Genomic DNA, 25,593 nt, shown 5'->3' on the forward strand with positions numbered 1-25,593 from the left:
TCAGCGGTTCTACTGGCCAGGGTGTCGGCAGGATGCAGAGCTGCACGTTCACTGCTGTGATGTCTGCATGGCACAGAAGGGACCCAGCCGACGCTCTCACACACCGTTGCAGCAGTATCTAGTCGGGCGCCCATGGAGAGGATCGGGGTTGACATCCTGGGTCCGTTCCCCGTCACAGAGGCCGGCAACCGTTTTGTCCTGGTCGCTATGGACTATTTTACAAAGTGGCCAGAGGCATATGCGGTGCCAGATCAGAGGGCTTCTACGACGGCGCAGCGACTAGTGGACGAGATGTTCGCCCGGTTCGGGGTGCCAGACGAGCTTCACAGTGACCAGGGGCGGAACTTTGAAAGCCGGTTGTCCAGTGAGGTGTGCCAGCGGCTGGGGGGTGAAGAAAACAAGAACCACTCCTCTCCACCCTCAAAGCGATGGACTGGTTGAGCAGTTCAACCGCACCCTGGCCATCCAACTTGCCATCTTGACCAGTCAGCACCAGAAAGACTGGGACCAGCATCTGCCCCTGGTCCTGTGGGCGTATAGGACAGCAATGCAAGAGTCGAGCCAGTGCACACCGGCGGCGCTGATGTTTGGGAGGGAGCTCTGCACACCGGTGGATTTGGTGTTCAGGTCGCCCCCCGTGCCGGAGATTGCTGGTGGCCCAGAACTGGACTACTTCCGGCGATTGAAGGAGCGTCTGAGCACGGTCCATCAACTGGCTAGGGAGGCTTAAGAGGATGCTGGAGCCCGCCAGAAGCGGGCGTATGATGTCCGGGCCCACGGGCCTACCCTTGGGCCAGGGGACAGAGTGTGGGTGTTCTGCCCCCAGAGGAAGCGGGGGTTGTCACCCAAACTGACTCATCATTGGCAGGGACCCGGGGAGATTCTGGACCAAATTTCGGAGGTGGTCTTCCGGGTCCGAATGCCTGGACGGGGTAGACGGGTGGTGCTTCATAAGGATCGGTTAGCACCGTACCACCCACTGGCCCCAGAACAAAAGACTGGTGGAAGCCAGGGCGGCTCCCCACCATCCACTCCCAGCGCCGAGATGGACAATGACGGACTCAGGGCTGAGCCTGGCGCTGGGGGTAGAACATCCGGGAGGTCGAAGCGTGTTCGACGCCGGCCAGGACATTTGCTGGATTTTGTTATGGGAGAATAGGGTTGTGGGGACACTAACCCTCTTGGTGGGGGGTAATGTAATGACCCGGCAGTGAGCGCTAGCAGCCAGGTGCATTATGGGTATTTGTTGATGGTTGGGTTTTTGCGTTAGCAATGTTATGCGTGTTTATGTTCAAGTTAGTTCGGGTGGGTTTGGTTCATTTACTGCTGCTGGTTTGTTCTGTTTGTGCTTCTGCTCATAGAGACACTCCAGGTCGTGCGGTGTATGGGACGCGAGTGTTCACACTTTCCACTAACCAAATTAAAAGTCTCGATGGGTAGATGCTAGCACCCTGCTAGCAATTAGCTTAGCAAAAGTTTAGTAGCCTAGCTTAGCTCCGGTTAGCCCCACGTTCTATAGAACAACTGCCCGTTGTTACAATATATATATATATATATATGTGTGTGTTTGTGTGTGTGTGTACTGACCTGTTTTTTATTTATTCATCAAAAATAAGACAAATTCCATGAAATTCCACGTTATACAGTAAATTCCATTTTTATGACTGGATTCTGCGATTCCGTCCATGTTTTCTGTATCGCGGAAATCATAGGGCCCTACTAATGTAGCAAACGAATATGATAAGCTCATTGTGAGAGTAAAAGACGGGGACATTGTTGTTTATTTACTTAGCATTGAGTCTCTCCAACTAGGTGACAACGTAGCGTTAAATCACCATTCAACTAGTGATGGGAAGTCCGGCTCTTTTTAAAGAATCGGCTCTTTTGGCTCGGCTCCCTTAGAAGAGCCGACTCTTACGGCTCCCAAATGGCTCTTCGTTTAGTATCACTCAGAGCCTTCTATTTTAGCCCAATTTAGCAATTGTGAATGGTTTGTGTGTTGGTAAGCAATTTTTTATTCAGTGTTTTTATAATAGTAAGGCTATTATAAAAACACTGAATAAAAAATGGCTTTTTATGCATTTTTTCGTTACAAAAAATACAGTTACTATTATTTAACATTTTAATAAAACTTTAGTTGAACAAATGAACACCGAACCACAGAAAACAAATCAAATAAATAAAGGCAAAAGTCTTAACTTTAAGACACTTTAGTCTTTAGTGCAGGTTGGCATTCAGAAATATCAGATGCCTTAGCTTGGATGTGCTGATGCGATTTCTCCTCTCTTGAGGGGACTGATGTTGCAACAATGCAGTGTCTTCCTACCTTAACCAACGCGCTTGCGTTTAAATCCGCCTCTCTGTCGCTCTGTGTACCTGGCCTTTACCACTACACTCGCTATCTTCGGAGCGTGTGTCCCCCTTCCTTCTTTCACATAATGGCATGATCCTAGTCTATCCTCCCATGTGATTAGCCACATGTGTATTTTTTTTTTTTTGTAAAAATAAGGCTTTTATGAGAACACTGAATAAAAAATTTCTTACCAACACACAAATCATTCACAATGGCTAAATTGGGCTAAAATAGAAGGCTCTGGCTGAAGATTCGGCTCTCCCCGAAGGGAGTCGGCTCTTCTCGTTCGCTACAAAGAATCAACGATGCTCAAAGAGACCCAGTAGCTTGGGTGGCACTCTTAAAGCCCGTTCACACCAAGAACAATAACTATATAAATGATAACACTGTTTTCTTCAGCACATGCGTATCTTCAGCACAGTCTTCAAAAATCTTCAGCACACTGAAGATGTCAGTGTGACTGACTTTTTCATCAAAGTCAGGCAGCACAAACCTGTTTCATGATTAGAACATGTAGAAACTAAGAAATAAAATTTTCTATTAATATATTTATTTTGTTTAGGAAAAAAATGACAAAAAAAGAATTTAAAAACGTGAAGTGTTTGTCATGTTCTGACCATAAAGAGTAGTTTAAAACCACAATTAATGGTCTGGTCTTACACTTAGAAATAAGAAATAAAGATGTGAAATTTTTGTGATAATTATCGATATCAACTGATGAAAAATTTTTATTTTTATTTTAATTTTTTGGCCATATCGCCCAGCCCTACTTGGAATATAGCACAAGTCGCATGGGATCATTCTGTGATCAGGTTTGAAGCTGGTTGCTTTTCACTGCCATTACAGTAAATGGATGAGGACATTTTACAGCATTTCTTGTTTTGTGGATCCGAAAAAGAAAAGGGCATTCAGCATTAGAACAACATTTAGTTAAATAATGTAAATAATTACTTAATTTTCCTTTTGGGGTGAACTATCCCTTTAAGCTTCATCTATAAATATAGTTTAGGTTTACACTTTACCTTTAACGTCCAATCTTGCTATTGATCTGATGTTGTCAACAGAGAATATGTAGGTTCCAGTGTCATCCAAGGTCAGGTTGGAGATGGTTAGGCTGTGTACTCGTCCTTTTGCAGTCATACGCAAACGGTTGTTGTTTTTGAGAATGTGCCCATCCTTCTGCCATACACCCTCCACATTGCTATGTGACAGCTCCACCTCAAACGAAGCCGTCTCTTGTTCATAAGTCTGGATCTCAGTTAGACCTTTCCGAATCTTGATTTTTCGTGCTGTGTGAGAAAGTACAGGTTGTTAAAGCCAAAAAAATTTATAGTTCAATGGTGATGCAATTAGAAATTGGTTAATTGTTTGGAAAAGAAAGAGAGATTAAGATGAAAGCTAAAGGTAATAAAGAGAAAAAAAATAGAACAACAGTTGTTGAATTAGGCTCTGGCTCTGTTTTGTCCGCTTGGTGTTAGCAATACACTAAATCCTGCTTTCGATCAGGGCTGTGCCAACATTTTTTTAAGTTTTCCAAATCAGACAGGCAGACAGGCATTCCCCGTGGAAAAGAGGGGTTTATTTTAGAGAGTTGGTGACACCACCCTAGATTTTGAAGGCCAGTGCACAAATTTAGCTGCAATGAAAACAGATCCAGATTCATAGTTGGTGCCAGGAACAGCCAAAGTGCAGACTTTCTCTCATCACTTGCTCATTTGTACAACACAGCTTCATCGTCATTCCTATCCTTAAAGGAATGTATATGACTGGTAATTAATTGCTTGTTTTCCAAATTGTAAATTAATTTTAGCTTAAAAAGTTATGTTAAGAGATATTGAAAAGTTTGTTTGGTAAGTTTGAAATTAGATTGATATTGAAGGCAATGGAAATTAGTTGTGAGTAGAGCCACATGAAACTTTTATCCTCCTCTCATAATATCTGTGTTTCACAGGCAACTAAGAGGAATTAAAAGGTTACTTAGCCATGACCTTCTACCAGCTCTTGATCCAGTTCTCATTTGGCATGCTTAATTAAATTATCATAGCTCTTCTGATCTAATGTCAATACAGAAAGCTATTCCCCTCTTACTCGCATTACTCTTGATCACTTGTTTGTTTCAGACAACAACATCGCAACGGGCAGTAATGAGGGACCATCACCATAAAGAAATGCTAATAACAGCACACAGTGAGAAAGAAAGCAGCATGTGCAGACTCACGTTCCACTGTGAGCTTGGCTTGTGTACGGTCATGAAGCGTTTCACAGCTGTAGGTGCCCCGGTCTGAAAGGGTGAGTTTGTGGATTGTGAGAGAACGTTTTTTGCCATTCTGCTTCAGGGTGAATTTGGACCCTGGATGTATTACCACTCCTTGTCTCATCCACCGCACCTCTGCAGTTTCATGGCTGACCGCCACCTCAAGCGTTGCTTCACCAAACTCCTCTGCAACTACCGGGCCCATGCTCTTCGTGAAAAGCACCTGTGCCTCTGAATACAGATAAGGTTAAATGTTAAGATCTTTCCCCATTTATTTTAACACTTTGGAAAACTCTTTATATTTGAAAACCAATGAGCAAAGCCAATGAGAATGACATTATTTCATGTGCTTGGAGTACAGCTTCTCATTCTACAGTACATTGCTATATGCTGTAGTAACACTTGTCTCTGTCAGTAAAGAGTGGAAATCTAACTGGAGAAGCTGTTAAGCACAAGCCATCATAAGCACCTTTTCAACAATTCAGGCATGTCTGAAAGGGTCATTATTAAACTCAAACACGTTGACATGGCATTAAAGACCTGTACAGGCTCTTAAAAACCTAACACACTCTGCACTCCAAATATTATTTTGTAGAAAATGACCCATTAGTGAATTTGTTACTTCAAAGGTTGAAACTATGAATACATGTTCATAAGTCACATTTGAACTGATTGGTAAGCAAACAAAAATCAATAAAGCAGTGAAATAAAGATGGATGGTATTCTACCTTGGACCTGAAGGATAGCTCTGGAAATCACACCTTCAGCCTCGGCTGTCAACTTGCAGCTATCTGAGACTTGGCAGTTGGTGATATGCAGCATATGGCATAATCCATTACTTGAGATGTTGAACTTCTCATTTGATGAAATTGGCTGGCCATTCCTAAACCAGGCCAACTTTGCATCCTCTGGAGATACCACACACTTAAATGTTGCGTCTTCTCCTTCCATGACAGTTATGTTGTGTAGCTCTGCGATAAACTCCACAATGCGAGGAACTTGGGATAAGAAGAAAAGGAAATTGGCACTAAATTAATATGTGATTCATTCCTGATTTCAGGTTAAGCTTTATGCAGATTAACACAAGTCCTTTGGTAGAAATTAACTTACTGTTGACCACTACAGTAGCTGATATCCTTTCATCTTTAGATTCGCAAGCATACTCTCCTGCATCATCTTCTGTGACATCATGCATTGTCAGGCTTCTCACTCGACCCTCAGCTCTGATTGTAAAATGTCTGTTTGGTGCAATCTCTTGACTGCCTTTAAGCCACTGAACATCTCCCTTTGATTTGTACAGTTCACATTTTAAAACCACATCGCTACCCTTGAGTCCCACTACATTTTCTAGTGGTTTGGAGAATTTCACCTTCATTGCTGATTAGGAAACAGTAGAAACAACATTTTACCAGAGACTTTTTACAGGCAGTCAACTTAGTACAAAAAAACAATTTGAGTTGTAAAACTTCCCAGCCCATTCCCTGGTCTTACCTTTAACATGGACACTGAAATGCATCTCGTCAGATTCCACGTGACACGTATACTCTCCAGTATCACACCTTTTAAGTGGGTTAATAGTGAGGTAGTGGTTGTTACCATCACTTGTTGTGTGGAAACAATCTCCTCTAATTGGATCATGGCCTCTCTGCCATTTCACTGGGGCATTGACTCTATTAACAGTGGCACGTAATGTCACACTGTCTTCTTCATAGGCTGAAATATTTGTTCTTTCATCTTTTTTAATGAATTTGAATGGTGGTTCTATGAAAAAAAACATGTTATTTAGTGATTTTATACACAATGTTTCAACTGATACATATTAAATAGTTTTCTTTGCTATGCTACTAAATTTACCTTGAACTGTTAGCCTAGCTATCATTTTGTCATCAATGGCATCACAGAGATACTCTCCAGAGTCAGATGTCTGAAGTCCTGATAGCACAAGCTTCCTCATTGTTTCTCTGCTTTCAATGTGTGTGCGTGAATCCTCTTGTAGTAAACATCCATTGTAGTACCACTGGACTATAGCATTTACTCGAGATACCTCACATTCCAGGATAAGCTCATCTCCTGTCATTAAAATGTGGTGTTCTGGCTTCTCTAAATTTCCAACAATTGACACTGGAGCCTCTGAGCAAAAAGAATGAGTTATTTTTTAAGTACACTGTTAGAAAAAAAATTGCAAAAATCTTTTGGGGTACAACAGATTTTCATTAGGGCAGCAGCCTCAAAGGTACAGCTATGCACCTGATCTACACCTAATGGTACATTAAGTGTGGTAGATAAGATAAAAAAGTCTTCTTTTGAGGTATAAGGTATCAGTTTTGTGTATTTTCTCTGAGCATGTACATGCATGTTTTTCATTGTGTACATTGCCTTTTAACAAGTAGTACCTTCTACAGTAACACTGAAGACAACTTTATCATCTTGTGCATCACAGATGTACTCCCCCGAGTCCTTCAACTCAGCACTGAGGACAATCAGAGATCTGAATGTCCCTTCCTCTTCACAGATTAAATGCTCATTTCCCTCAATCTTCTCATTGTCTTTAAGCCAACTGACCTCTCCATTTGCTCTTGAGATCTCACATTTTAACACAATAGCGTCAGATGCTACAAATCGGCATTTTGTTTCTATGTCAGATTTCCGCAGAATCTTTAGTGGTGGATCTGGAAGGAAGAGGACAGAATTTTAGTTCGTTGCAGTGATCAAAGCATTTTAATCTACTTATCACAGAAATGTACCTTTGATTTTCACTAGGAAATCCATCACATCATCTCTAGCATCACAGACATATTGACCTGCATCTTCAAAAGCTGCAGAGTGAATGGTCAACTGTCGACTTGTGCCATCCTCTGTGATAGTTATGTTGCTGTTCTCCTCGATCTCTACTCCATCCTTCTTCCAGCTAACTTCAGCATTTGGTCGAGACACTTCACACTCCAGATCCACAGTATCTCCCACAAGTTTCTCTACTCCATAGGCCATTTTCCTTGGCCGAATAAATCTAACTGGTGGCTCTGCACGAAGAAATAAAGTCATTATGGACATTTAGAACTGAAGTTTTTTTTTAAATTATTATTATGAATTATTAAATAGAGTGTCTTTGAAACACCTGCAATGTTTACAAAGAAGGTCACTGAGTCATCAGCGGTGTCACAGACATATTCTGCAGAGTCTTTGACGGTAGGTTTTGGGATAATAAGTCTCCTATAGACACCATCGACCTCCAGAATTAGGCTGTCACTCTCCTCCACTTCAAGTCCATCTCGATACCAACGTACAGTGGCGTTTGGTCTAGAGATTTCACAGCTCAGGACCATCCTTTCAGAAGTCTGTTGGCAAAGTTCCATTTGGGACTGGCTTGGAGAAACTATGCGCACTGGTGGTTCTATAGGGAAACATATTGCAAAAGTCAACATGACATCAGAATCAGAATGAGAATGAGCTTTATTGCCAGGTATGTTTACACATACGAGGAATTTGTTTTCGTGACAGAAGCTTCCACAGTGTAACAGAATGACAGTGACAGAACAAAAAAACACAGATAATAAAAAATAAAAATAAATAAAAAATAGAACAGGTAAAATAAGGAATAAAAAATATACAAATCGACAATTGTATGTACAGGTATAGAACAATAGACAGTTGTATGTACAGGTATATTATGTGCAAATTGAAATGTAGACTGAGTATGTGTGTTAGATAAATAAGTGTATGAGTGAATAAATAGTGTGTTCCACAGTCAAAATGGACATTATTTACTTTCTTAATGCATGCTCCTAATCTCTCATTTCATGCAATTCATTGATGCATGGTATTCTAAGATTTAAAAAAAAATTTTCGTAATCTTTTAACCATTTGAATAACTTGATCTGATTACTGCAACAACTTTCCTACTGGCTGACATCACAAATCTGTACATGTAATACAATTGAAACCTAAATTTGATACCTTTTATGTTTAGATTGAAGAATATTGAATCATCAGCTGTGTCACAGACATATTCGCCAGAGTCCTCAACACCACTGCGCAGAATTTTTAGCCGTCTATATGGACCCTCTGTCTTTAGCTTTATGTTTTCACTCTCCTGTAGTTTCTGTCCATCCTTGAACCATGTCACCTTTCCATTTGGAAGTGAAAGTTCACAACTAAGAACAATTTCTTCAGGAACATAGCGATCAAGGTGGACATCTTCCTTGGGATATACAATCATCACTGGAGGTTCTGTAAAGCAAAATAAAATAGTTACATAGCCTTGTAAATGTAATTTGATCAGATTTGACTTTTGTATGAATATAAACATATTTACTCACCTCTTACGTTAACTTTAAATATTAATGCACTATTTCCAGCACGACAGGTATACGTCCCAGAATCTGAGAGTTGAGCTGAAAGGATGATCAGTCTTCGTATAGTGTTTTCTGCCTCTATGAGGACGTTGTCACAAGGCTTTAGTTCTACTCCGTCCTTGTACCATTGTGCAGTAGCATCTGACCTGGACACTTGACAGCAAAGGAGTAGATTGTCTTGTTCCACAATATTTCTGTGCAGATCAGCTTCTGGTATGTAGGCAAATGTCACAGGAGGTGCTGCAATGAAAAGGAAATGGACATTAGTTTTATGTTGCGCTGCTTTTACTTTGTCGCACAAGTATGACATGAAGCATGCAATTCAAGCACTGATGATGATTGCATGGGCAGCCCTGTAGAACTTTCTCCACTCTAAAAGCCAAATGAAATACAAAGAAAAAGAGAATACAGTTAATGAAAGCTTTGTGAGAATGAAGTGCTATTAAGCACAGATAATAAAGGTTACATGCTAGCCCAGCGTAAATGGTTTCTTTAAAAATAAAGAGAAACAAGATGCTGGTTAAATAGCATCTAAGGATAGTAGTAGTTGGTGGAAATATTGCAAACAAACTTGTGAAGCTTCAGATATATTCCTGCATTAGGGAAATGGTTAAGGAGCCCATAAAGCAGCAAGAATGGATCTGTCGAAAGGTAGAGAAGAATGCTTTCACCCAATGAAAACGGAACTCTACAAAATGATGTATTTGTTAGTTATATAACAGAACAGTTTGGATATTGTATGTCACCTTTAACATCCACAAAAAATTCGCTGATATCATCAGCAGTATTACAACTGTAAAACCCAGAGTGGGATACATTTGCTGATTGGATAACCAGTGTCCTCATGGTGTGCTGTGATTGGATGTAAACCCCAGATTGAGGTAGGAGCTGTAATCCATCCTTGTACCATTGGACCAGGGCTGTAGGATCAGATATCTCACATTGGAGAATGATTGGCCAGCCTGCTTCAACGGACTTGTTCTTCTCAATCTCAGGAACAGCTGAGAACATCACTGGTGGAGCTAAGAGGATTTTTGTTCAGTCAAATTCATAAAATTACCAAAAAAGCCTTTCTAAGATATGAAAACTAATGAAATGAAATTATGAGAAAGATGAAAACTTACATATGGCTAATGAATGAGACACTTTGCCGATTCCGAGTGTATATCACGAGTTCGTATCTTATGTTATTTGCTACTGTAGAAGAAGCGTATTCTTCTGAGCATAAAAGTTAATGAGCATGTCTAAATTTAGGGTGACCACATGTGCCCTTTTTCCCGGACACGTCCTGGCCAGAATTTCTATATTGCCTAAAATATCCAGGTTTTGGCTTTGTTTGCGCCGCGCAGACCGATCGGTGTTATGACATCAAAGTATCGTGAGAGCTATAGCGAGCAGACGGCTCCTTATGCTTTTGAATTGCTAATATGTAGATCCCACCTTCTCATGCTCCATGATTGGTCGATTATGTACAACGCCTGCATGTTATTGGTCAAACTACTTTTCGATCATTACCTTCAGAAAGTATGAAAACAGGAAAACAAAGCCAAAACCAAGATATTTTAGGCAAATGTAGAAATCCTGGCCAGGACATGTCCCGGAAAAAGAGAACGTATGGTCACCCTACTAAATTAGGTGACATTATCTATACAATATATTAATATTGTATAGCAATAAGTGATTCGAAGATGTTCAAAAATCTTTTAAATCCTTTTTTACAGTTTGTTTGTGTCAGCAAAAGTGGTGAGGAGATAATTTTAGTGTTTAACAAATGGGGCTTTGATTATTTGGTTATGAATGTTTACTTTGTTAAATTCTGATAAGGGCAAACAGCATTTAGTGGATGAAGCGTTATTTGACACATTGTTAGTGGTTTTGAGAAAGTATGTAGACTCAAAATCACCTGCAACATCCACCTTGAATGCTATGCGATCATCCACAGCCTCACAGCTGTACACGCCTGAGTGTTTGAGCTCAGCTGATTGGATGATCATTTTCCTCATAGTGCCCTCTGACTGGATGTCAAGTCCACTGTCTTGTTGGAGTTCGACTCCATCTTTGAGCCAGGAAACTTGGGCAGTAGGGTCTGAGATTTCACACTGAAGTATAATGGGACAGCCTGCTTCGATAAACTTGTTCCTTGCAATTTCTGGGAGTGCTGAGAACCTAACAGGGTGAGCTATGAAAATTTGAAAAAAAAGTAGATTATTGACAAATTAATTTGTGCAAAAAAGTACAAATCTGTTAAAAGACAATTAGGCAGTCTTAACCTACAAATGTGTTAGTCACAGGGTTTGCTATCAAGTTATCAAGAAGTGAAAGAAGCAGGGTTTAAATGGATGGTAAAAGACGTCACAGGAGGTACGTTTTTCAACAGGGAGTGATTAGAAATTAAAGAAATATCTAATGTGCCATGAAACAATGCACAGCAGATTATCATTTTAATACTTAATTTGTGTGGTAGTGTTGTGAAAATCACCTTGAACATCCACCTTGAATGATACGGTATCACATGGAGCATGACAGGTGTTGTTTCCAATATCAGACAGTTCTGCTGATTGGACAGTTAGTTTCCTCATATCTCTATCTTTTTGGAAATTGAGCCCAGGTTTTGGGGCCAGATCTATATCATCTTTGCACCAGAGCATCTCAGTGGTAGAGTCTGTTATATCACATTTCAGAACATTTGGTGAGTGTACTTCAGGGGACTTGTTCTTCTCCACTTCTGAAATTGGAATGAACTTCAGTGATGGAGCTACAAAATTGTGAATGGCATAGAGTAGGGCTGGGCGTTATGACACTATATATTGTGGTTATGGTACAGTATAAAGTGTCTATCTTTAGATACTTAACTACAGTATATTGTTTATATCACGGTATGCAAATATATCTGCGTAACACAGTCTTACTAAAAGTTGTTGACTCTTTAGAGTGATAAAGGAACATGCATGAATGAGAAAATAAAGAGTGGCAAGTGCACTCAATTGTTGTGTGCACACAAATGTTCGCGCTGACTGACACCTGTGAAGCACACGCACAGAAAGCCGCCTCTCAGACAGCATGTGCCATGCAATTTGGGATGCGCATGACATTAAATATAGTTATTAAGTGCAATAAGCTGAGAAAAAGAACTCATTGCAGTGGTCACGCACTGACTGACACACAACTTAAGCGTGCGCACAGAAAACCGCCTCTCAGACAGCATGCGATCACGAATTCAGCTCTCTTTTGCGTCTTATTGCGCTTGAATCAAATACACACACAATTATGTTGAAATGTCCATTGTGTGGACTGGAGTATTCATGTAAACACAGTTGTTGCTTTTGTCTTAAGTGAATGTAAATAAGGGATGTGTGTCACTATTTTGGAGCCGCACATTCGGTCTTAAAGTGACAGCAGCCTAATATAAATACATCAGTGTCTGAGAAAAAAGAAAATATCTTACTGCTTTTTCTTGAATACCTTTTGTAGCTTTAATAAGAATACATTTATATTTAATTCACACAGTGAAGACTGCATTTTTATTTTTACACTTGATTACTCGGTTTCTGTAGTATTTTTTACTACATGACGTTACAGGAGGTCCTATTCAACGCACCTCCTATTGTACCTGAAAAACTTAATTTGTACTTTTGTTATATTATATTTTTCCTGTTATTTGTAATTTGCTTCTTTGTTCTTATTTTTTAATAAGATAAAATAATAAAATAACAAAAATAACTATATAGTGACATATTGTTATCGGGGATTTTTTTCATATTGTGAAATAAGTCTTTGGTCATATCGCCCACCCCTAGCATAGAGAAAGAACTGCATGATTTAGTGGAAAATAACTGGCTAGTAAGTTGTTGTCGTGTTTTTTTCCTATTTATGAATACATGTGCTTGAGTGACAATCAGTAAACACTACTTTTAAGGGATAAAGGCCAAATTATTTGCTTTCTACTTCTGAATAACCACGATACATAGTTTTGTAGGCGATTGCTTGACTTGCTCAGTTTACACACATCTCATGTGGTGTCTTCATGAAAGAAAACATCAAATCACCTTTGATTTCCACATGGAATGAGATGGCGTCATTGTTTGTCTGGCAGCTGTATGTTCCACTGTGACGTAATTCAGCACTTTGCACAGAGAGTGTTCTCATTGCTTCCTCATACATAGTAACAATACCATCTTGAGGAAGCACCTCATTCCCATCTTTGTACCACCATACTTGTGCATCAGGGTCTGAGACTTCGCATTGTAGTTTAAAGGGTCTTCCTGACTCAATGCACATGGTCCGTTGAGCCTCAGGGACACTGGAGAACGTCACTGGTGGAGCTACAGACAATTTTGTACAGACACATTTACTTTTATATTGTTTGTTTCTTTTTTTTATAAAACATACATGCATTTATAGTTTTTCTCGAAACTTGATTCTCAAGAACGGGTCAAAATATTGACTAACATTCAGTATTTTATGAAAGACTGTTTGGCATGAAAATGACTTTAAGAATATATCGACAATTAACTGTAATGATCAATAAAATGGGAAAACAAAACAGAAAAGAGACATACATTTCAGAATATAAGATGAAAGATTAGTAGCGCAAGAGTAATGGACAACATTCAAAGTCACAGATATTTTACAACAAAGACAACACATGGGCAACAAACATGAAAGACAAACATACTGAAAATGAATTTAGTTTTGTTACTTGTGTATATATCAGGCCTTTTTTTTTTTTTACATTTGTTAGTTAGTGATGGGATTGTAGTATCCCTAAGAAGAATACCATTTTTTAAAAATTATTATTAGTTGTAGTAGTAGTAATATATCAACACGATAATTATAAAATTAAATTATCTGAATTACTTGAAGTTTCCTTAAACATGCTCTTTTTTTTTTTTTTTTACATTTGTTAGTTAGTGATGGGATTGTAGTATCCCTAAGAAGAATACCATTTTAAAAAAATGATTATTAGTTGTAGTAGTAGTAATATATCAACACGATAATTATAAAATTAAATTATCTGAATTACTTGAAGTTTCCTTAAACATGCTTGAGAACTTGTTAATGGCAATTTTCTAATGACTGTTTTGAAAATGATTTTACTTTAATTTAACTTTCCAGGATGCTGCTATGAAAAGGAAATATAAATAAATAATAATAAAAAAGCATATAAGTAATTTCTCTACTGAAATGTTCGTCAGCAGTGACAACATCTTACAACAGCCTATTAGTCTGGCTTTTATCCGAACAACAGATTCAACAGAGTTAGTGACCATTGCATGATCGAAGTGTTTAGTTTGGTAATCGGATGGATTGAGCTGGCGTAGATGACTGATGATTCACCTGGTAGGTCCACTGCAAACTGGACGATGACATCATCTGTCTCATAAGCATGTTCTCCAGAGTGAGACGGCTCAGCTGTTTTGACAACAAGAGCTCTGAAAGTCTCCTTCGATTGGGTGCTAACGTCACATTCTTGGAGTTCCTCATCTTCCTTGTACCAGCACACCTCTGCCATTGTGCTCGATACCTCAGGTTGTGGAAAATGAGCAGTTTCTGTTTCATCTTTTGACTCTCTCCCGTCAGTCTCGTGGATAGTTTGCAAAGATGTAGCTAAGGGGGTTTAATTTGATATGTTTTAATGTAAGCAGATAATTTGACCTAAACAAGTAATATTTAAAATAAATGTTTTCTATGATTAACATGTAACATGCACGACAGGGAAGTATTTGTTTCTTTGCTTTATAGCAATCAGAAAAATTAGAGGCTATACTGCATTAAAGTTTTGTTCTGAGTATCATTTACTTAGAATTTGTAATGATTTTTAAATGTTTATTTTTTTAGATCTATTAATTTAATTTCATAAAATCACCTTTGACATCCACCTTAAATATTATGTCATCATCCTTTGCCTTGTAGTGGTATACGCCTGATTGACCCGAGCCTATGGCTGGAACATTCAGTCTTCGCACACTTTCCTCTGATTCAACCATATATCCATTTTCAGAGTAGAACTGTATTCCATCCTTGTAACAGTGAACCGGAGAATCACCTTCAATGGGTCTGACAGCTTCATCTTCCGGTGGTAGTGTAAAGAATTCTGCTTTATGACCAGGTTCTTCAGTTTTGAGGGGACAAAGCAATGTTTTATAGTGAGTTAACTACTAAGAGTATAAGTGTGAATCAATTTGATTGACTAGGGTACAGAACATTTAAGCAAAAAGTCAGATATTGTTAGTTGCTTTTGTTCATTAATGCTGTGTTAAAAATCTTGAGTCACCTTTCACTTCCTCTTGATGTACAACAAATTCACCCTTGGTAACAGTCTCATATGCTTCATGCAGACACATCTCTGATGACTGGACGAGCTCTTTCTGTGTTGTAGGTTTACTGAATATTACAGTTTTCTCATCTTCTTGGCAGGATATAGGTTTTTCTTGGATTGTGTGGTCAGAGTTCTCAGTTAGCAGTACACTGGAACAGTCTGCATCAGTGCTCTCATCCATTCCACAAACTGGTGTGGAATTTGTCCTCGAAGCTAGGGATATTTCAAGTTATATGAAAAGAGACATGTATTACAATTATGACACATTACATTGTATATTTTATGTTAAATAAGATAAATAAACTGCACTTATTTATAGCTTTGCTATCAATAATCTTACTATAGACTTTTTCTTTTTTTACTTATATCAAAATTACACTATTTTGGCTACAAGTTAGATTCAAGATGATACAATAGCATTTTTTTAGTGAGATGATCTTTGTTAGATAAATATTTGGTGATGGAATTCTACAAGTGAATAATTATAAAATGCAGCTACATTGTAGAAAAGAGCTGTTTTTGTTTCTAAGTAAGTTGAAGTTTTCGGAGTTATTCAGATTCAGTAAATGGATCCAAATAGAGAAGAATGGTGTTAAGTGGTTGTTAGGTGGTAAATGTCAATGGCGTATATTTTGCTCCCATCATTATTTGCAGAATGATGGCGCTAACTATTTAAATCACCTTCAACATCCACCTTTAAAGCTAAGACATCTTGATCCATGCCACTCTCTTGTATTGTGATGTGATCTGAGCCTTCATCTTCGGAAACTGAAGTATTTGTCTGGTTTGTTGGTTGCAGCTGTGATTGTAGCATTGTTTGTAGCTGTGGTTGTAGCTCTGGTTGTAGTATTGGTTGTAGCTGTAGCTGTAGCATTGATTGTAGCTGTGGATGTAGCATTGGTTGTAGCTGTGGATGTAGCATTGGTTGTGGCTCTTGTTCCTCTTCAGTCAATCTGAAAGTTGTAGGTATAGACACTGGGGTACCCCACTGAATTCCTTCTCCAAATCTTTCTGCTGTGAGATTGTTGTTCTCTTTTTCAGATTTGATCTCAGCCTCAGTTCCTGATGTTTTCAGGAACTCTTCTAGAGTTGAATTGTTTACACAAAGAAAAGGTGAAGTTCTTTTCTGTCTTCACAGCCAGAAAAGCTTTTAAAGATTTCTATCGATTGGTTAATTTTTAAGAGTATTTCAAGATTGTAAAAATGTAAGAGAGATGACCATATCACATAGTGGTCTAAAACAAGCCAGACAGTGGTTAAAACACATTTAAAAACACAACATGATTACACAAGAAGTCATATCACCAACTTTCATTCACTCAACTATTCATTCTGTATTTCAGCTCTCTGGAACATAATTCAGTCAAGACAATACTGATGATGATTCTGAATGACACATGGACAAGATGACTCAAGCAAATGTAGACATGTACAGTTTAAGTTTAAATGAAATGTGCTTCAATGAAGAATGAAGATAGGTAAGTCTATTGAACGAGTGTTAGTTTGGAAGAAGGGTTTGCAGACCAACGGGATGTTGGATAAAGACATGATAGCATGGATTAGTTTTGGGAGCTGTTTTGGGTAGGTAACCAAGATGCAGGGAACCAGCATCTCCAGGAAGAGCCATTGAATAGTTAAAACCACCCTTGTTAGTGGCACAGAGGCACTGGGTTAAATGCTTGGGTTGAGGTAGCATTATATCACCTTTTATATCCACAGTGCACTGGACAGAGTCATCATAGGTCTCACCACTCAACACCTCATAGTGAGACAGTTCTGCTGTTAGAAAAGCCACAAAGAAAACAATAACTGACTTGCTTCAGCCATGTTAATGCTCCTAATTCAGAATGGCGTACAAATAAGTGGCAAACCACCTTGGTCCATTTCAAACGGGATGGGATCATCTGGTGTCTTTTGGCTGTTTACTTCAAAAAGAGATGTCTCAGGTGCATGGATGATTACAGTTCCTCTGGATGCGTCTGCGTGAACTTCAGGTTCAGGTTTGAATTCAAGTTCCAATTCAAGTTGAAATTCAGGTTCAGGCTCAGATTGAGAAAGCATGACCTTCTCATCTTTTGTCCCACTGACATATGGAGTGGAATCTGAAATTTCATAATGTAGTGCAACAGGTTCCATTTCTTCAGTGCATTTGGTCTTCTCATCTTCAGGATCAGCCAGAAATGTTGGTGGGGGCACTACAGATGACCATTGACAGAGGAATGCTTTATTCAATGTAAGGGACTACTTTTCTAAACTCAGAAAGACAGAACCAATTATGGCCACTGAAGCCAAGGACATATAAGTAACATTGTCAGAATACATTTAAAGAGAATTAAAAAAGCTACGTAGAGCACACAACTGTTAGTCGTCACACAAACACATTAAGTAGATTAGAAGCAAATATTTGAAAATCACCTTGGTCTTGTACATTAAACTGGATGACATCACCCGTTCTCACACAGTCGTACCATCCAGAGTTAGAGCACTGTGCTGTCTTGACAGCTAACGTCCTCCTGGTACTCTCCGATTTGATATGAGGCTGACTTTTTGAGACGAGCTCTACACCATCCTTGTAGCAACACACATTGGCATTTGGATCTGAGATCTCACCTTGCAAATCAGTGGAGTAGTCTGCTTCAACCAGCTTGATCTTCACAGTGTCTGGTAATGCTGAGAACATCACCAGTGGGTCTAAAGGTGATCCGATGCATTATTAAAGAATATACATAATTAAAATCTTTTATTAAAAAGTCATCTAGACCAGTGTTTCCCAACCTTTTTTTTGTCGCGGCACCCTTTGGAACAAGTTGGATGCAATGGTGAGAGGCATGTCCATAACAGCAATGCTAAGAGACGCAGACAACAAAAAGCTTGATTGTTAGATTGCATCTAGTTTTGCAAATGAGTTACTGGATGTACAAGATTCTCAAAAAGTCATAAATCACCTTTGATATCCACAGTGAACTGGACAGAGTCGTCAGATGATTCACAGCGGTACAATCCAGAATGACTGGGCTCAGCTAGATTGACTACCAGAGTCCTTACATCTCCCTCTGACTGAATGTCCAAATCAGTCTCTAGCTGAAGCTGCGTATTGTTGTGGAACCAGCTGACTTGGGCTGTAGGGTCTGAGACCTTACAGTGGAGTTCAAAGTGTCCACTAGCTTCAATGCATTTATTCTTCTCAGCTTCAGGAACAGCTGAGAACCTCACTGGTGCAGCTACAGATGATGGTTTATATCAGAATCATCAAGAATGACAAGAAATTATATAGATCAAAAGACCTATTGCTTTAAGATAACATGTAACAACTGAATATACAAGAACAACATGACATAATGAAAAGATAATACAAAATTGTAAAGCTAAAGAAGAGAAAATGCTGACATGGGTATTGTGAAGCAAAAAACCTTACTAAATAATGTGACAAAAGAGCAATACAGAAAGCAGTGATTGTTAGTTGCATAATTGCAAGAAGACAAGAACAAATTTGGTCAAAGTCACCTCTTATCTCCACATGAAACTTGATGACATCATCCTTTGTTGTGCAGCTGTACACACCGGCATGAGACGGGTGTGCTGATTGAATACTGAGTGTTCTCATGCAGTCATCTGAGTTGAAGTCTACTCCAGATTCTACAAGGAGCTGATCACCATCTTTGTACCACTGGACCTGTGCAGTAGAGTCTGATATCTCACACTGCAGAACAATGGGGCAGCCTGCTTCAATGCACTTTCTCCTCTTAACCTCAGGGACAGCAGAGAACCTCACAGGTGGGGCTATGGATATTTTAGAGAGTACTTACTTTATGATTTTAACAGTCATTTTTATTAATATAACTTAAAATATATTTTAAAATCTGTACAGGCTTAATCAACTTTGCCATTGTCTTCCCATTGTTTATCAGGCAAAATAAAAATTTTATTTAATTCACTAGTAAAAATTTAAATCACCTTTAACATCCACATTGAAGTGGACAGCATCACCCCTTGTCTTGCAGCTGTACACCCCTGAATGGTAAAATTCAGCTATCTGGACAATCATTTGCCTCTCTGTGCCTTTGGATTTGAAGTCTAGTCCACTTTGTGGTAGAAGTTTCACACCGTCTTTATACCAGGAGACCTGGGCGAGTGGATCTGAGAGCTCACATCGCAGTGCTATCGGTGAGCCTGCTTCAATGGACTTGTTCCTCTCATCCTCCGGAAGGACTAAGAACCTCACTGGTGGGGCTATATGTGTTTTGGTTCAGCATTATTTGGTAAAATTTACAGACTTGGAAGTGCAAGATTCCATTGTTGGACATACTCATTTTGATTTTGATTCATAGGAATGCAAATGAATGTTATTAATAAATGCCTTCATTCTTAGATTTCCAACATGTCAACATTATGAGGCTGATTAACAACTTTGAAGAAAAGAATAATAAGAACAAAAATGACTCACCCTCAACCTCCACGTTAAACCTGATGACATCATCAATAGCGTCGCAACTATAAACTCCTGAGTGGGAGAAATCAGCTGATTGGATGACAATCCTCCTCATTGTTCCTTCTGATTGGATGTGCAGACCTTCCATTGTTTGAAGTTCAACACCATTCTTATACCAACGAACTGGAGCCTCAGGGTCTGACAGCTCACAATAGAGCACTATAGGGTTGCCAACCTCCACAAATTTGTTTCGATCCATTTCAGAAAGTGGAGTGAATTTTACCAGTGGAGCTGATTGATGGGAATATATAAGCAAGTTTAACAACACAAATACAACAGTTAATATCCTTATAAATATATCTCAGTGCAAGGAAATCAGAGTTAAGTGTTTACCTTGTATGTACAAAGCAGCAGAATCTCGAATTCCATAGGCAATGAAGGTGATCTCTGCTCCGTTGTCTGTGTCCCGTACCCCACGAATGCGTAGGGACTGGTGTGTACGTGAACGCCTTATGGAGAAACGTTCATCGTCTTGAAGCTGATTTCCATTTAAGAACCAAGTTAGCTTAGCCAGCAAGACTGCTTTGATAGACTAGCTTCAACCAGAAAGGCCATGCTTTGCTTGTCAATAACCACACATTTTGCTAGTTAACTGCATGACTATGCTTGTTAACTTTTTAGATCAGTGCTAGCATACACTAGCCTCGACCAGCATGGAATTCATGCATGGAAATTCAAAGTAATCTGGTTGATATTTCCTAATGTGATAAGGAGGTAATCCGTAAATGATATTATTTTCATATTGTTATACTATTTTATTTTAAAAGGTAATCATATTATTTCAACTGAAATTAGTATTTTTATAACTGAGGCAGAGAGCTCAATGGTAAAGCAGGCATCCTGGCCCTCTGGCACTAAAGCATCTTGTAGAGGTGCTTGGATTCTGGCAACTGGAACTGGAATTGGGAATTAAATTTGTTAGTGCTTTTTTGATGTGTATGAGTTGGATAGCCTTAATTAGGAGCTTACCAAGGTGAACTGCTCGAGGGAACTCAACATTTCCACTCCTTCCATATTTGTTGACACTACATATCCGAAATCTGTAGTCTGCCTCGCATGGAACGCTGTCGCCAAGAATCTCCACTGAGGTTACAGAGTCTGTGGTTAAACATTGCAGCCACTCCTGTGAGCCAACTTCTTGTCTCTCAATTATATACCCTGAAGGTGGATTCTTTCGAGAGTCTTGTGCTGGAAACCAGGAAAGGAGAGCTGCATTCGCTCTCTCTGTGTTTATCTGTACCCCAATAGGACAGCTTGGTGGACAGTGCCTTGCAGCTTAAATTAGCACAAGAGAAGAAGGGGTTAATTGAAAATGAATACCTTTGGACATTCTGGAATAGGAGTGTTTACATATTGTTAATTCCAAACAAATGTTTTCTTACCTTTCACCCTTAGCTGAGATGACGTCTTCGATCTACCCACATAGAACATGACCAAACCAGAGTCTTGTGGTGTGGTGTTGACAAAAACCAAGATGTGTGTCCTTCCAAAGGATTTGAGAATTGTCTGATGGGTCTCCCTTAGCTCTGTTCCATCTTTGTACCAATGAATGTCCATTTCTTCCTCCTCCACTTCCACACAGAAGGCTGCATTTTCCCCCTCCAGAACATCAACTTTTCGTGGCAGCTTTCTTACAATGGTTCCTTCAAGAGTAAGTTTACATTTAATTGAAGTCAATTAAGTTATACAGTTGCAAATGCTCAGAATTTGTTTTTCCTAGGCAGATGCAAGCAAGTTAATGTAACTGTTTTTTTTTTTTTTACCTTTGACCGCTACCTCAGCAATGCTTCTGCCTCCATCAACCATTTCACAGAGATATATCCCATCGTCATCAACCCCAATATCACGGATTGTGAGTCGCCGCTTTGTCCCCCACTCCTCCATCCCATATTTGGCTCCAGGCTGTAGTCGTCTGTCTTCTAAGTACCATGTGATTGGAACAGAGTCCTCAGGAACTTCACACTCAAGAACAGCCAAGTCTCTCTCCCATACTTGCAAGTCATTAAGGGTTTTGGCTTCCCTGTTACATAGCACCGAAACTTTGCATGTTTCCCTTCTGTCACTGCAAACATTTTCACTTTGGCTGAGTTTGGCAGTGGGTCATCTTTCAGCCTTGTCGCAACCTGCCTTCCACTTCTCTGTTTTCCCTGATGTGCTTTCCGGTGGCTGTTAGTGTATCCGTTACGGTTCCCTTCATCCTCATGTCCTGGTCCAGCATCCACCAACAGCACAGCCCCCGCCAGACTCTCTCCAAATTCATTCCTGGCCTTACACGTGTACACCCCTCCATCTGGTGCTCTTGTCTTGAAAATCTTTAGTTGGAACCAACCTCCATCCTGATAGCTGATGGCGAAATGTGTGCTTTCAAAGATCTCATTCAACTTCTTGCCATCCTTCTCCCACATCACTTCTGGTCTAGGGTTTCCCCACAGCTTACAGGAAAACACGGCATCCTCTCCTCGTCCAACTCTAGTCGAGAGGGGCTTGATGAGGAAGCGTGGCTTGTTTTCCTCCCGAAATTCCATCTCCTGTGCTTCACCTTCTACTTTCAAAGTGGCTGCTGCGTAAGTCTCTCCAATGCAGTTCTTGGCCTTGCAGATGTATTGCCCACTGGTGTCCGCCTTTATTTCAGGCTGCAAAGCAACAAAATGTGATTATTTTCTATACCAACTGTATGTAATTCATAGTTAATAGATTTTTGACTCCACTTAAAGGCAGAATTAGACACTTAAAGGCAGAATTAGACTTGGCACTGGATCTGACAATTGACTTTTTGCCATAATTTACATAAGTAATATACGGTAATATAGTGTTGGTTCGGCCTTTCAGCAATGACTTGACCTGTTCATAGCATTAATTGTCCATTAACTGAATTTGTCTTCTCAGAAAACGAAAAATTAATATCTAAACTTTTCATGTCCCAATAATTTTGAAAAACTGCTTCAGCTATTTCTCAAATCATCAACAATCTACTAAAGTATACACTATAGAGGCTCATTAAAAACTAGTTGCTGGGCATTTGATAGCGTGGCTCTCCGCAGAGAAAAAGGGTTCTATTACACCAGAGTATTAATACCCAGAATTTTCTTAGATATTATGCCTTGTGTGAGAAGAGCTCAAGCCAAGTCTAGAGGTGAACTGTCTTTTAGCCATACTGCAACAGTGACCACAACACATAACTAACACAGCTGGTGCTGTATTTCAATGGGAAAGTGCTTTATATAGTATGCCCTAAATAAAGACCTGTGAGAGGGCATGTGTCAGGTATCACAAAGCACACTACAGAACTTGAATTGACATACAAAACAGGTCTCACACACTAACGCAAGACACACCCTATGGGGACCTCTCAGTCAAAATATGCTGCCTCTCTCACACCCCTTTTACCAAATGCAGTGACAAATTTATGTTTAATATCATTGTCAAAATTAGTTTGCTTGTCATTCATTTGAAGAAAGAAACACTTTCTCTGTACATTTAAGTGATATCTTTCTCAGAAAATATCCTCTGTTCATAAGAAGCAATCCAGACCATGTTAGTTTAATGTGCCCTCAATTGATATTTTTTTATGTGTGGCTTCTCAGTTTCAATCTTGCTGCATGTTTGGCCTCTGAAGTGTACAGGGGAATGTTTATACACCAGGGCTAGTTTATCTGTTTTAGGATGTCAGAACACATAAATCGCTAGTCCTGGGAAATTATCTATGACGCACAGCTAACTTCAGGAAAACGATCCGGTGTCCTCTTCAGAACCTTAAACGTCTGCTGGTTATTCATCATGCTACGCTTTGAGGTTTGTGCTACGCTACAAACAAGACAAACACATTATATATATATAACACATAAACTACCTTATGAGAATCTCCCTAGAAGAGCTTTAAGCACACTAATTCTATTACCGTACACTCTATATATCCACTGCATAATGTATATATTATCCAAATGAAGAAAACAGATGTTCAGATGTCCCGCAATAAAATCAACATTGAAGAACTCAAAACCAAAAGAAACAAACAGGGAAGATACTCTTATTATATCACCAATTGGGATGAATGTTAGGATGAAAGGTTTAAATGTATAACATCATCAATCCAGATTAGGAATTTCCCTAAGGACTTTAAAAGGAGATTAACCTCCTGTTTGTGCTCCTCATTTAATTAGACTGACCTTTGACCTCAGGGAAACTGCACTTTGCTAACAAACATATCCTACCTCTCTTCAGTCCTTAGAGACAGCTGTCAATATACATTCCGTGGCAACCAACTTCTCCTGCTTCACTGGCTCTCACTTCCAGCGGTAGGGTTTAAAAAAAAAGAATAATCCTTTTCCACTTCGGTAAGTTTGTTGCGGTATGTCCTTCTCAATAACATCTAGTCAGTGTCACCTGCCCATTTTGCCAAAGCTTTTACATGCCCCTTTTAAGATGATTTTAGCCTTATCAGAAAGCTTTTCTTTGAATGCTCCAGCAGTCCCTCAATCTCTATGGCATTTAGTCCTGTGACACCCCTAGTGTCATTATTCGTAAAAGACCGTTAAATGCTTTTGCAGCTGCTGCTGTCCCCTAAAAATACTGGCAGCCTCGATGACAGCAGTGAAGATAAGTCAGGCTCTCCATTCACTTGCTCGCAGAGGCTAAAGATAGGTTGGATGGCTTGTCCTGAGCAGATTGCTTGACTTACTTGAGACCTTGCAATAAAACTTAAGGAGAAGGGCAGTAGCCTTCCGACCTCCTGAAAATTTTCAGGATTTAGTTGAATGTTCAGAACCTTTTGTTTGTGACATCAGCGCCAGCGTAGCCATCCAAAGGCATTCAGAGACTGCAGAGGATTCCTGGTAATGGCCATAATTTTATGGGATCTGTCATCAGCCTTAGTAGAGGTGTAGCCCTACAAATGACTAAAACAAGTATGCTGATCACACGTACTCTGGCCTGTTTAAAAACAACGACAACAACATTTGATGCAAATGGCGTAATGTGGCTGTCAACTGGTGTGAAATAGCTGATGGTGTTATTTTTCTAAATGAATCATGCATTTCATTGTCAGAGAAGGTACAGCGAAGTGTCCTTAAATAAACTGAGCAACTGTGAAATGCCTTTGTGGAAATATCTAAAAACGAAGCGTTCAAAGAACAGATCCAGAGGGGAGCTGCGTGCACGTGTGATTCGGCTTACGAATGTGTGAGGGTGAACACAGAGAGCAGTGACCCCTCAGCTGTTTAGAGGCTCACGTCTCACAGGCTCAACGCTGCCTCCTCTGATTTCAGCCATTGGAAGTAATCTGATCTTACCCTGAACCCTGAAACCAGCATCCTGGCAATGAAACGGTTTGTACAAGCCACTTTGTGAAAACCTGCAAGGATTAGCGGTCCTCTTTTTGAAACTTCTAAATTCCACCAGCTGCTAAAGAAGATATTAGCAAGTGCGTTGTTTCTTTATGAGTTGCAACCTGTTGCAATATGGACTGTGCAAAAGGAATAATTGTAAAAACAACGTTAGCGTCTGTTAATAGCTATGCTTTGCTGATAAAGACCCGGTGAAATCGCAAGATGAGCCCAGTTGTCTTCCGTGTTGACGTATTTTCTGTTAAAACAGGAAGTTTTGGTAAATGCTTTCATTATGTTGGATATGAATGTGATTTGCTACTTGCTAACTATATGCAGCTGTAGGGGTCATCAATATCCGTGGCCTGTTTTTTGTTTTGTTTTGTTTTTGGTAGAAAAAGAATTAAATTTAAATATATCTGAACATTTAGAAGTACACTAGCATAAGCTCATAGATGTAAACTCCAATTCTGATATCTCCTGTATGAGACCTGGAACTTGCAGA

The 25,593-nt window shown here is 39.5% G+C and overlaps 1 protein-coding gene across 1 annotated transcript in view; it reads right to left on the reverse strand.

The window, feature by feature from the left end:
- The window catches only part of LOC107714352 (obscurin-like), a 42,824-nt gene extending 17,748 nt beyond the window's left edge, over positions 1–25,076 (reverse strand). The window contains 34 exon segments of the mRNA XM_016520174.1: positions 3,376–3,642; positions 4,572–4,838; positions 5,336–5,605; positions 5,718–5,984; positions 6,099–6,368; positions 6,462–6,737; positions 7,001–7,276; positions 7,352–7,627; positions 7,723–7,998; positions 8,562–8,834; positions 8,924–9,199; positions 9,706–9,981; positions 10,863–11,138; positions 11,439–11,684; positions 13,006–13,281; positions 14,297–14,566; positions 14,826–15,071; positions 15,234–15,491; positions 15,960–16,361; positions 16,983–17,057; positions 17,153–17,473; positions 17,694–17,969; positions 18,224–18,499; positions 18,783–19,058; positions 19,233–19,508; positions 19,723–19,998; positions 20,101–20,272; positions 20,554–20,663; positions 20,737–21,042; positions 21,150–21,410; positions 21,531–21,771; positions 21,774–22,400; positions 24,446–24,496; positions 25,056–25,076. Coding sequence (XP_016375660.1) covers positions 3,376–3,642; positions 4,572–4,838; positions 5,336–5,605; positions 5,718–5,984; positions 6,099–6,368; positions 6,462–6,737; positions 7,001–7,276; positions 7,352–7,627; positions 7,723–7,998; positions 8,562–8,834; positions 8,924–9,199; positions 9,706–9,981; positions 10,863–11,138; positions 11,439–11,684; positions 13,006–13,281; positions 14,297–14,566; positions 14,826–15,071; positions 15,234–15,491; positions 15,960–16,361; positions 16,983–17,057; positions 17,153–17,473; positions 17,694–17,969; positions 18,224–18,499; positions 18,783–19,058; positions 19,233–19,508; positions 19,723–19,998; positions 20,101–20,272; positions 20,554–20,663; positions 20,737–21,042; positions 21,150–21,410; positions 21,531–21,771; positions 21,774–22,400; positions 24,446–24,496; positions 25,056–25,076 — 8,809 coding nt within the window.
- Between the last annotated feature and the right edge of the window lie 517 nt (positions 25,077–25,593).

This window comes from Sinocyclocheilus rhinocerous, unplaced genomic scaffold, assembly GCF_001515625.1.
Source record: "Sinocyclocheilus rhinocerous isolate Xijiao unplaced genomic scaffold, SAMN03320098_v1.1 scaffold449, whole genome shotgun sequence".
Taxonomy (NCBI): Eukaryota; Metazoa; Chordata; class Actinopteri; order Cypriniformes; family Cyprinidae; genus Sinocyclocheilus; species Sinocyclocheilus rhinocerous.